We start from the raw sequence: 13,259 nt of genomic DNA, 5'->3' as shown, positions 1-13,259 counted from the left end.
TCTTCATATAAACACAATGCTTGAGAAGTGTTTTTATGGAAAAGCAAAGAATGATTCCTGGATGTGACATCTTCGCTTTGGCTATCTACATTTCAGTGGCCTGAAACTTCTGTCCTCATCAAGCATGGTGCATGGTTTGCCTACTATTGAAGCTCCAGAACATGTGTGTGAGGCGTGCATACTTGGGAAACAACAAAGGAATTCCTTTCCGAGTGGAGTATCCCGAAAAGCAAGAGAACCGTTGCAGTTGGTTCACACTGACATCTATGGACCATTAGATCCAATCTCTCTTGGAGGTAATAAATACTTTATTACCTTCATTGACGATTTCAGTAGAAAATTATAGGTGTATGCAATCAAAGAGAAGTCTGCTGCTTTTACTGTTTTTAAAAATTTTAAGGCCCTTGTTGAAAAAGAAAGTGGTCTTAAAATCAAAACTCTTCGATCTGACAGAGGTGGGGAGTACACCTCAAATGTTTTTCGAGAATATTGCAGGGAACATGGCATTAAGCAACAACATACTGCAGCGTACACGCCACAACAAAATGGAATTGCGGAACGGAAGAACCGCACTATCCTCAATATGACGAGGACCATGCTGAAGGACAAAAGTCTGCCAAAGAATTTCTGGGCAGATGCAGTTGCATGTACTGTCTATCTGCTCAATAGGTGTCCAACTAAGAGTGTCAGATTCCAGACACCGTGAGAAGCATGGAGTGGATACAAGCCGAGCGTGGCACACCTTAAGATCTATGGGTGTGTTGCCTACGCTCAAGTTCCAGAAGCAAGAAGGAAAAAGCTTGATGATCGTGGCGAGAAGTGCATCTTCATCGGCTACAGCGAAGAGTCAAAGGCATACAAGCTCTACAACCCACTAACCAATAAGCTGGTGGTGAGTAGAGATGTGGTATTTTATGAGGAAGAAGCATAGAAATGGAACGAGGGAAACTCAGCCAAAGAAAAGTAAGTCGAGGTCGAAGAATATGAAGAAGAGAGACATGAGAAGAAAGAGCAGACACCCACATCACCCCCTTCGGATCACAGAAGTCCAGGAGTACGCTCCATCTCTCCTGGAAGTACTTTATCAAATCAGAATTCATCCAGCACATCTTCATCCGATTCTCCTTCACCCTTGGCTCCCATTAAAATGAAAAGCCTCAACGACATCTATGCAGAAACTGAGGAAGTGAATTTACTCTGCCTGTATGCGGACCACGAGCCTCTCACATTCGAGGAGGCTGTGAATGAAGAATGTTGGAGAAAGGCTATGGAAGAAGAGATTCATGCCATCGAGAAGAATCGAACATGGGAGTTGACCTCACTCCCCAAAAGCCAGAAGACCATTGGTCTCAAATGGGTGTACAAAATCAAGCGGAATGCCGATGGTAAGATCGAACGATATAAGGCAAGGCTCGTAGCAAAAGGCTACAAACAGAAATATGGGATAAACTATGAAGAAGTTTTCGCCCCAGTTGCTCACCTTGACATTGTAAGAATGATTATCTCCCTTGTAACTCATCACAGTTGGATGATCTACCAACTAGATGTGAAATCTGCATTCCTAAATGGGGTACTCGAAGAAGAAGTATACGTTGACCAGCCTGAAGGCTTTGTCACGCAAGGGGAGGAACACAAGGTGTATCGGCTGAAGAAAGCCCTGTATGGGTTGAAGCAAGCTCCTCGTGCTTGGAATGCACGGATTGACGGTTATCTTCAAGATAATGGCTTCGTCAAATGTCCGTATGAGCATGCAGTCTACACAAAGAAGAATGCCCATGGTGATATCCTTATCGCTTGTTTATATGTTGATGATCTGCTGTTCACTGGGAACAGTCAGGCGATGTTTGAAGAATTCAAGCAGGCTATGTTTAAAGAGTTCGAGATGACTGATGGTGGATTAATGTCTTTCTTCTTGGGCATTGAAGTGAAGCAACAAGTCGGCGGCATTTACATATCTTAGAAGAAGTACACAAAGGAACTTCTTGAAAAGTTTCAAATGGTCGACTGTAAAGCCATAAATACACCTGTAACAACAGGCCTGAAGCTCACAAGAGTTGGAGAAGGAAGAAACGTCAACTCAACCCTATTTAAGAGCTTAATCGGAAGCTTAAGGTACCTCACAATCACTAGGCCAGATATAATCTACAGTGTTGGGTTTCTAAGCCGGTATATGGAAGCCCCAAAGAGTCACACTGGCTAGCTGCAAAACGAGTACTGAGGTATATCAAAGGGACTATTGAATTCGGTCTCTTTTATCCATACGATGATGAAGCGATGTTGTATGGATACTCTGATAGTGATTGGGGTGGTGACCAAGATGAAAGAAAAAGTACCACAAGCTATGCTTTCTATCTTGGGTCAACAGCATTTGCATGGAATTCAAAGAAGCAGAGTGTGGTCACCCTGTCCACATGTGAAGCTGAGTACGTAGCAGCTTCATCAACTGTATGTGAGGTGATCTGGCTAAGGAATCTGCTAAAGGAGCTGAAGCATCTACAGGAGGAATCCATTGTTATATATGTGGACAACAAGTCGGCAATCGAACTTGCCAAAAATCCAATTCAGCATGGAAGGAGCAAGCACATCGACACAAGATATCACTTTCTTAGAAATTAAGTAAAGCAGAAATTGGTAATGTTGGAATACTGTCACACCACTGAGCAAGTGGCAGATATCTTCACCAAAGCATTGCCAACTGACACATTCAGGAGACTTAGATCAATGCTTGGAATGAAGCCGATTTTGGTTTGAAGGGGAGTGTTGGAAACGGTGATTTCTGCAAATCCAAAATCGTGTGCATATCTTATGTGCAAGCTATTAGATTAGATTTTTTTTTTCTTCTAAGATCAGATTGCTAGCTGTGTAGATTTCTTTCTAGATTTCTCTAGATTATTTTTTCTTTATTTAGCTACCCCTATGATGAATCTAGACAGGGATAGTTTAGTAATTTCACACAATAAGAAAGCCTATAAATAGGCAGCAGTGTAATATGATTTTTAATTCATTCAAATACAGCTGCTGTTCTCTCTTCTTCTACTTCCAAAAGTTTTTGATTTTTTGTTTCATGGTGGCTGCAGCCACACGTAAGCAGGAAGCTGGGTTTTAGACCCAACAGTATGATCCATACATGTGCCACGTTGGCATTCTCCTGTAATATCTCTAACGTACTACTGCGCCGAGAAATTGGTCCTTTTGTCCCCTGAGCCGTGAGAGAGTGTAGACACGCACCACATTCTGTGCATCTGGACCTTAGACAATCCAATAAATCAATCTTGACTGGCCATTCAATCCATCGAACTTTCCGTGTTAGCCATGATAGGTGGGACGCTTGGATAAATATGTAAGGGTGGCAACTGCTATCTAATGTCTCAAATTTGTCTGTCATGGGTCTGCCGATGGCATCGGCAGACCACTCGATTCCATGGAGCAGATGTGGATGATGTCGATGCCATTGAAGATGATCAATTTAATGAGAAAATTCGAAAAAGTTTCAGTTGGCTGCTGGACAGTTTTAGAAGTTGCTACTCTGCTGAAACTCGAGGGTGATGCATTGCTTGGAGGCTGATATTGTGGAAATTTGGAATAGTGGGCTGTAGATAATCCAAATCTTGCCCTCCACTCAATCTTTTGCTATCGAGTGTTGAAATCCCAGCTTGGCAGCCACTGCATCTCTTCTGGACTCTCTGATCATAGGTTCTTGGTGTCGCAAGATGGCCACCTTATTAGTTCTCATAAGTCTTGTGAGATGTCTAATGGTACGTGCCCCTCTTAGGTTCCAACATAGAATGCTACACATCAGATATCTATCCCTTCATAACAGCCATTTTTCAGAGATGCAGGGTCCATTAATAATAAATAAAAGATTTTCTTGAAAAAAGTTGAGGTATTCACTAGCATGTGCATACTTAGGACACGTGGCACCCGTAGAACGCATGAAGATAAATTGTGGCATATGTGGGGCTTTTTTTTTTGAAAAGATATGAGCACACCACTTATTACTTTGTTAATCCGGTATATGTGAGACGTTTGAAGTTGAATTGTGCCTACGTGATGCATATGAAGTACTTGAAGGTATATGGTAGCACATATAACATAGGAAAGATTGCTAAAAATACAAGGCGGGAATAATACCAGTAGTGGGAGGAAAGAAAATTTTGGGGTAATATAACGGTGGATAATATTATCCGCCACTATATGTGTATAATACAGCAAAAAGTAACGGTGGATTGTAAAAATATTCGTTGTAAAAGGTCCCTTATAGCGGTGGAATGTGTTTTCTGGCGTTATATGTTTCAATATAGAGGCATATAATGATATCGACTACTATATGTTTGGCGCGAACGACGGCTATGGCAGGAAGAAGGTGTATAATGGCGGAGTAGGATAAACCAACATTATATATTAATAGCGGTGGATTTTTATATATATCCACACTAAAATCTGCCGCTATATGGAAGAAGGTGTATAATGGCGGAGTAGGATAAACCAACATTATATATTAATAGCGGTGGATTTTTATATATATCCACACTAAAATCTGCCGCTATATCTTATAATTAATTCTTGTAGTGTTAGCACTTTAGACATACATGGGCACTTGATGCTAAATAGAGCAGTTGCACACATTGGCATATTAGCACATAAAGCTAGCTTATATAGAGCAACTGCATTTGGACAATAACACATGCACATTGACCCATTTGAGGGGCGAGAGAAGATGAATAGTGGTAGATGCAGGATGCTTTGCACATGAGGGACACAAGAGAAAAGGGACAGTAGCACACATTGTATGGTAGCACATGTAGGGCATAACAAAGACATTAGCTCATCTAGCACATTGGAACGGGATTATATATATAGCACATTTGGACTTAACCCTTGAAAAATCCTTTTTTTAAGGCCCTTTTTTCGGGGTGGTGGTGGAAAAATAATTTTATTTATTTTACAAGATTGAAAGTGGGAAATAATATTTCCAAAATTTTCCAAAAAAAAAAAAACAAATAATGAAATGTAATTAGTTTCATGGTAATAATATTTCCTTTTCTTTTCTTTCTATAAATCCAAATAAGATTCACTCCTCGGTAAGTATACACGTGGATAAATATCTAAGTAGATCTTTCCTATTTGGATGACTTGGCAATAGTCCTTTCCAATCCTTGCATGATCAGGTAGAGAAAGATTGGAATACCTTCGAAGGAGTAAGGGATCCTCCACGAAAGAAAGTAAGGTATCAATGCTTGAACTCAATATTTTAACTTTAACCATCCATTTGACAGAATTAACCGTATGGTTACTATTAATTGAACAGTGTGATTTTAGATATACACACCATCTGCAATGGGACCCACAATTTGGATGGTCTGAATTCTTGTATATCAGTGCTACATGTGAGTGAGTAACAGCCAAACTAACGTTGGAATCTATTCTATAACAAGAGAAACCCAAATAGGGTCATTACGCTTGCCCCGGTGGTAAACTCTTTCAACACCTGGTCAAGGGTTCGAGTACCCATAGGTGGCAATATAAAACAGTTTTATTTTATGTCGGAATCTTCTTCTTCTTCTTCTTCTTCTTTTTGGAATTGCTTGCCTATGTATTGAATCTGAGAAAATTACAGCTGGACAAAACAAATAGGGGTCCGAAAGAAACACTCTTTTGGGCGCCCCAAAGGAGAAAGGAAAATACAAACTGGAAGGAAAGGAAAAAGGAAGAGGAAGAAAGAGCTGCAAGACGCAGGTCTTGAAGACATGTTGCTGGCTGGGCAGCCCACCAGACGAAGAATGACTGGCTGAGAAGAGCAGAGAGAGATGGCGTCGCCCCACCATCATCCACAGAATTGGGACTAACCTAAAGGAGGAAGAAGGCAGATCAGCCCATTCAAAAGGTTAGGATCATCCGATTGGTTTGATTCTTGCACCATATCTTGCTCCCAATGATATCATTCAATAAACCATCCTGATTAATGATTGGATGTCTCAGTACATGTTTTTCAAAAGGATGGGAAATGTTGCCTTGTGAATGTGCGGTACATTAGCAATAACCCGTACACATGCATGTAGATACATGCATGTTTAAAATGAAGAGTAGAACACAACAAATAAATATAATTTTATTTATTACAAATAGTTGTACACAACAAGGGTACACTTTACAATACTCACAAACTATCACTTTTGAATGACAACTCTCACACACAAAGAAAAACTCTTTTGAGCTCTTAATACTTGGATACCCTACTTTCACTCTTGAACTCACTCTTTGTTGTTTATGTATGTGTACATAATGGGACTCTTCCCATATTTATAAAGCGCTATGGAAGATTCTAGAATCAATACAACTCTAAAGAGTTTTACAAGTTTTCAAATATCATATAAGGTTTTATTATATTCCAGAACATTCTAAGATAATCCGGAAGGTTCTAGCATACTCCGGAACATTCCGAAAGAGTTAAGAAGACTCTATCAAACTCTTAAAGTTTTCGAAAAGTTCTAGAAAATTCTAGAATTTTTCGAAAATGTCCAGAAGTTTCCGGAAGACTCCGGAATATTCAAGAGAGGTGGTGATGACATTTAACATAAAAGACTCTCTTTCACATGATTCACGTGCATCACTAGCTTTACAGTAATCACTCCAGATATTAAAACACTCAGCTACTAATGAAAACTGTAGATCCAGTTTTGAGGATTTGCAAGAGTCCTTTCCAACAACTACATGACTGGAGAAAGATATGGAAAGATTGGAATACCTTCAAAGGAATTAAAAAACAAATTCCGACAAGATAAAAGGAAAGATTAGAATACCTTAAAAGGAATTAAAAAATAAAAAGGAAAGAAAAGATCCCAGAAGAGATATTGTACTCATCTAAATAATACTCTCTCTCTCTCTCTCTCTCTCTCTCTCTCTCTCTCTCTCTCTAGTTAAGATAATTTAAAAAAGATAAAAAGATAGAAAAGATCCAAGAAGAGATATTGTACTCATCTTAATAATACTCTCTCTCTCTCTCTCTCTCTCTCTCTCTCTCTCTCGTTAAGAGAATCCATCGAGAATTTTCTCAATGGGCACAGTTACTACGAAGTGGGTCCCACAAAAGAACCACCCATCAAGATTGTGGACATCGACCTTAATGCACTTGTCCATTCATGAAGATTTATATTACACCATAATTTTCAGAATGAATTAAGTAAATAATTCAAGAAACATCAATACCAAAAATGGTTCCGAAAAGCCAGCTGTGGTAGCACTGGTATGCCAACCTCGTTCCCATGCTTTTAGTTCATCATTTGTTTGAGAGAGAATATATGGTAAGTGGGGGCGACTAATGAACTAACTGGGCCATGAACATCCTTTCTTTAAATCAATAAATATCAGTGGTATACCATCCATCTTCCCTTTTTTTAAAAAAGAAGTGGGTCATCAACATCAAAAACAATGCAATGACTCGTAAAGAAAGTGAACCATCTCTGCCACGGTGATAACAGACAAAATATGTTACCAACATGGATGGTCGAATGTTTGGGGCGCGTTTGGTTGCACAAAATATCATGAAATTTTAAAGTTTCATGATATTTGATGCAACTAAATGCATCCTTGGGCGGGAGATCACAATGAGTACCAATCTATGTACAACTATGTTAACATGTTTGGATCTGGAACTAGTGAAGCTTGACATTTAACTCCAAAAGAATACATACTTTCTTTTGCATTTGAGAGACTTGGTTGGAAGAATAGCAAGAGATGAAATATCGTCATGTATGGAAATGTAAAGAAATGCATCTAGGCTGACCATTGACCGAAATCACTCATCTTGGTGAACGATGAAGGGCGCGTGCTGAAATTGTCTATGCGTAACTGTCTTATAGCCTATGGTTTTACCATCATTAACATAATGCAATAAGAGAGGAATTTATTTATTTTTCAACAGAGAAGTTGGACCACACCACCTATAACTTGAAAGAAACAAGGATAGCTAGGCTAAAGATTCTCATTGTGAAAAGAAATTGATGTAGAGCGGGTTGCGGACAGTTACATGGCCAAGATGGATCAGAAAAGGCCCGGTCAATGACAGAAGTGATCCAGACCATCGAACCTTAAATTGGGCGTATCTTGCAATCCGGAATGAGTTACCTAACGTAAAATATATGATTTTGGGGTAGAACGAGCTACTGAAGCCAACCAACCCTGCTATGCTGGGTTGTGCAACCCAGAATTGCGAAAAACCCCTGGATCGACAGTCGTTTCCCTGTTTTAATTTCGTTTTTACTATAAATAGTAAGTTTTAGTTTGATTATAACTCTTCATCCGTCGGGCTTTAGGAGTTGCGCCCAACGTGAAAAGAGCTTAGAATAATTAGGAGAACGGTTTGGTGAAGCCAAATAGGACACTTACTATTTTTGGCCGAAAACCTTGCGCACTAGTAGACATCATGACCGTCTATAAATAGTAAGTTTACTATTTATAGTAAGTCGCGGATTCTAGGAGTTTGAGTTGTAGTTTGATTCTGATTTCTTTCTCATTGCTTGGTACCCCTATTTAAAGGGTTGTGAACTCGTTTTTATTCATCAATTAATCAATTTCGAATTTATTAGAATTTATTTCTATTTTCTACTTTCTTTCCTCGTGGATTCGAGAAATCTCTGTGAGGAGTCCACAGAAGCTCCGTGGATTCGGAGTAGTTATCCTCATCACGTTCATCCCTGCGTCAAAAATAAACCCAGATAATTGCTAAGATGATTTTCCCAAGCTCAAATTAATGTATAGTTATTATTATTTTTAAATCCAAAATACATATGTATAGTTAATATTGAGACTTGCAATAACTGTACAAAACATGGTGGAAGTTACACACATGCATGTTCATGTAAATTCCGTGTAAAAAGGCATTTTTAAAGGTAATTAACTCATGAGATATCCCAACAACCAGTGTGTAAATACTTGCCATCTTCCAAGTGGGGCAATGGTCTCCTTATAATCAATACCATACTCTCATGAATAGTTCCTCAGCATGCAATGTGTAAATTAACATCTCTAATGAATTTTAGATACTATCTTAACATTGAAGACCGAATGACATCCGTTTGTTGTATTTCGATCCTATTCTTCAATAGTGCATTTGGTTCCCTGAAAGAGATGCAAGTGACAGGACTTTGAAGTCCCGCTAATTGTGACATAAAGGCTAATGGGAGGAAATTAGTGAGTAGATGTGTGTTTAGGGGAAGCTGGGAAATCTGGGGGCATAGTAACTGAGGCGGCATAGAATAAATGGACTGGTAAATAGAGACATTTGAAGACATGGAGAAATGAAAAGGAAAAAAAAAAGAGGTATATTGAGATATTGCTCATATTTGGCTGCTAAGTACCTCTCCAATGGTAAAAATTGGATTGACCAATCCATCCTTAAATATTTAAATGTATGAACATGACCACTCAGATGAGAGGATCATAACAACGATAATCCTTTTAGTTTTCAGAATATCAAAGAAAAATGCTAATTGCTACCTTTTTGCGCAAATTAAACAGACTCACCAACCAAAAAACATAATCACCTTAATCACCTTAACACCACCACCACCACCACCAACAACAACAACAGAAACCCTAAGTATCCTTTCTTAAGGCATAAAATTCACAAAAAGTTGGGGTCTAAAACCATCAAGATGATTGAAGTACTATCTATTTCCTTTGCTAACCCATCTTTACCATTCAATCAAAATATCGGATTGAAGTGCCCATAAAACTTGTGGTTGTGCTTTTATGCTTGGGGTCAGACCTGGCCTTTACAAGATTTGATTGTTTGAATTTGGGGGTCTACTAATACGATGACAGTGTAGGCACGTGTGTCTTTTCACATGGTTACAGTGGTAAAATGGCCTCCTTTCAAAGTGTTAAGTACACTCCAATTTTTCTCTCGGATTAGGCTCTTCTTCATTCCATTAGCAAATGAATGACGAAAATGATTGCCATGCAAGGAGGACCCTTTCCACAACGTAACATAGAGTAGTGGAAAGATCAAAAGGGAATAAACAATAGCTATAAAAACCCTAGCCATGATACAGCCTAAAAATACCAAGTTGGTGTTTCAGAAGGTCCTTGCAACCTACTGGAGATCACCAGCTTAACGGTGCTGCACACATTGTTGCAGTATTAGATCAGATTATCCCTGCCATAATCAGATTATCAACAGCCTAATGATTTTCATCAATGGAATTCCTAGCATTCTTGAAAGAGAGATATGCAACCATCTATTTCCACATAGTAAAAGTACTTTGGTATTGACTAACATAAGTTTGAGAGACATAAATATGCATAAGCTATACATACTATATTATTCCCTTGATTTCATATCCCAAACCCAAATCTCTCTCTCTCTCTCTCTCTCTCACACACACACACACACACACACACACACACACATTTCCCTTCTTTGGTTGTTACATCACCAACATCTAAGGAGATCAATTGACCAGATCCTTCAGTTTCTGATACACCCTTTCACTTTCAAAACCCACTCTAGAGTTTGTGACCTGCAAATTAAAGTTAAGAAATTCAGCTTCATTTGTCTTTATAAATCTCTATATTTAAGAATATCTAACATATAACAATGAAGAAGCTGATTTTGTAAGGAACGAGATTAATGCAATAGTTCACAATTCTCAGACCATACATCCAATTCAATCCACATAGTCCCAATTTTACGTCCCACTGTGGAACGCATAGCTCAAAATCACGACTAAATGGTAATGGCCATCCAATTTCTGGCTAAAAAAATGATGGGTAAGAGATAAATCGTCACCGTTCCAAATCTTGCAAATGAAATTTGATGATTAAGCGACCAATCATGAGAACTTCGTGCAGTGCTCTATCCACTAGGGTCCCACAATTCAGAAGGTCTGGATTGCATTGATTTCACAGACAGCCAAGCACAGTCTGTAATTACCTGAGAATGGATTATGTGGATAACCTTGTCAGCCGTGAAAGAGAAGTTGGCGGTCACAACATCAACTCCTTCCTCCTCAAGAACACTAATAACATCACAGGTCATGAATTTTCTATCCAAGCCGCTGATCAAAACCACCTCCAAAGTATAACCCAAGTCTCTCACTTCAACCGCAGGTGATCCCAAACCTATCATCATCCCTCCCTTAACATTTTTGCTAATTCCGTTGATACTCTTCATGAAATCTCTCTTCTCTTTCAATTCTTCAATCTTCACCTCCAGTTTCTTTATATAGGCTGCCGCTAGATCCACCTGATCTGGTTGTGATAGAACTTCCTGATACAAAGAACAAAAGAAAAAGCAATCAATCTTTATTTCCATGAAATCATAATTAGAGATAATAGTACAATTTCGAGAATTAAATGAAACCATACATAAGATACATACAATTATCTAATATGTTGTTATGTAACCTCTCTCTCTCTCTCTCTCTCTCTCATATTGAGACTAGGAATTGGGTGCACCATTTCTAACAAGACCACAAACACTGCGATGATCAGGACCATTAATGATTAACTATTTGACACTCCCCGACGATAACAGTCAACCAAACTTATAACAAAGGGCAAGTTTGGATCCACAAGTGAATTGAATTGCAAAAATTCAAACTTAATCAAGAGAGAGATCACCAAAAACAGATGAGCTTTCTTGAATTGAATTGCAACAATTCAAGCTTATCCAAGAGAGAGAGATCACAAAAAATAGATTATCTTGATAAGGAAGTAGTCCTTGGATTCGGACCCAAGACCCCAAAATGAATGGTGAGGAAGTAAACTACAACTTGGTAATCCCCACTTCATCAGGCTTGTAATAGCAATTCAATTCGGTGGCGCATCCAAACGCACCGAATCTCATTTCACAATGGGTATTTAAACACACCTTTGGATGGTGGGATGGGACTAGAGAAGCAAGCTTGAAACACATGCCTTTCATGTGCAGTCTCCTGTTCTTCTCGATTGCCTTGCGTTCTAGTTTGGTTGAAGTCGAGCAGCTCTTCATGTTTTGGCCTTGTTTGGACACACAAGCGAAGAGGATTGCAATAGAAAGAAATCGTTTTTTTTTTTGTTTTTTTGAGTCCACCAAGAAGAGAATCGTGAGATTGGTTGCCTATTTTAAAGAGAGAAGGATAATGGTGGGCCCCACACCATTGATTTTGTCTTATGTTAGAGAGTCTTATTGAAGACGACCTGATATGGCGGCTCTGCTGACTGAATGCTTTTCCCTACGCGCGTTCACCGACCATATACGAGGAATAGGTTTGCTCAAATACATCCCGACGTACAGCAATTAAATGCATTGGGACTCTGGCCGCTCGATTTCATTCTTTTCCAAATGATGTAAACTGTATATTTGGGATCCCTTTTGGATAGGGGATTATCAATAGAAAACTGGGATTGAATATTTTGAATCATTGATTCTACAAAGGTTATGATGACTGTTCATGTTCAATACAATAAAGCCAAAATTTCAAAAATATTTGAAATAATCCAACTTAGGGGTTTTATTTGTTATATATCCATATAGAAAAAGTGAGAATTATAAAATAAACGGTTTGGATCATTGGAAGATGACCAATATTCAAAGTTCCCGATGTATCGTATTTATATACGTCACGTTGTATTCGAGAAAACCCCTAGGGAATTCTGTAATGCTTCGTTTCGTCTCGTCCGAAAATAGATGGCTGGTGTGAATAAAACACATATATCACCATAGACCTGAAACTTCGACCGGTAGTGACCAGTACTGGAGGGGTCACTAAGGAATCGAGTCCCATTACATGAATCCACTTTGAATTGAACTTTTTTGGTCTGAGGGCCGGTCTTTCTTGTATTCTTTATTTTTTTTCACATTTTATTTTTTATCATTTTTGTTTTTTCTTTTGCTGTAAAGTGGAATCTTATGACAGGTGATTGTCATCTTTTTATTTTTTCATGGTGCCCACCTGAATAGTTTTAAATATATAAATAACTCTGGTGAGTTGTGACAAGTTGGACTTTATTATTATTATTTTTTAGTTTCTTTTATTTTTTTCTAGCCTGAGACTCAGGTGGACCTAACGTGGATCTCTTTTAGGGTTTTTTTTTTTTTTTTTTTTCTCTTATAACTTTTAAACGGTTATCTAATTTCTCATTTTAAAATGTCCAGTTGTTGGGAAATCAATTCAGTTTCCTCTCCGGCTTCCTCGGAAGCTAAAGTGGCCCATGATTTTGATAGTCTAACTGAGTTACACGTATGTCATGTGAGCCTTTTGAGTGCATGAGTATTA

The 13,259-nt window shown here is 38.6% G+C and overlaps 1 protein-coding gene across 1 annotated transcript; it reads right to left on the bottom strand.

Moving 5' to 3' along the window:
• Positions 1 to 10,398: 10,398 nt before the first annotated feature.
• On the bottom strand, positions 10,399 to 12,085 carry LOC131235077 (transcription factor bHLH162-like). Its single transcript, XM_058232188.1, has 3 exons — positions 11,873 to 12,085; positions 10,934 to 11,269; positions 10,399 to 10,520 (listed from the first exon to the last, which is right to left on the bottom strand). Exons 1-3 carry the CDS (start codon positions 11,990 to 11,992, stop codon positions 10,452 to 10,454), a joined length of 525 nt encoding a protein of 174 aa, XP_058088171.1. The 5' UTR covers positions 11,993 to 12,085; the 3' UTR covers positions 10,399 to 10,451.
• Positions 12,086 to 13,259: the final 1,174 nt, after the last annotated feature.

Source organism: Magnolia sinica, chromosome 19, assembly GCF_029962835.1.
Source record: "Magnolia sinica isolate HGM2019 chromosome 19, MsV1, whole genome shotgun sequence".
Classification (NCBI taxonomy): domain Eukaryota; kingdom Viridiplantae; phylum Streptophyta; class Magnoliopsida; order Magnoliales; family Magnoliaceae; genus Magnolia; species Magnolia sinica.
This window is presented reverse-complemented; position numbering and strand designations above follow the sequence as displayed.

What these genes read in the sequence shown, in the direction of transcription:
- LOC131235077 (XM_058232188.1), bottom strand. Translation starts at nt 11,992, where the DNA reads ATGAAGAGCTGCTCGACTTCAACCAAACTAGAACGCAAGGCAATCGAG. An exon ending in TCCCATCCCACCATCCAAAG is followed by an intron (nt 11,270 to 11,872) that starts GTGTGTTTAAAT and finishes TCTTTGTATCAG; the next exon opens with GAAGTTCTATCACAACCAGA. An exon ending in TCCACATAATCCATTCTCAG is followed by an intron (nt 10,521 to 10,933) that starts GTAATTACAGAC and finishes TTTAATTTGCAG; the next exon opens with GTCACAAACTCTAGAGTGGG.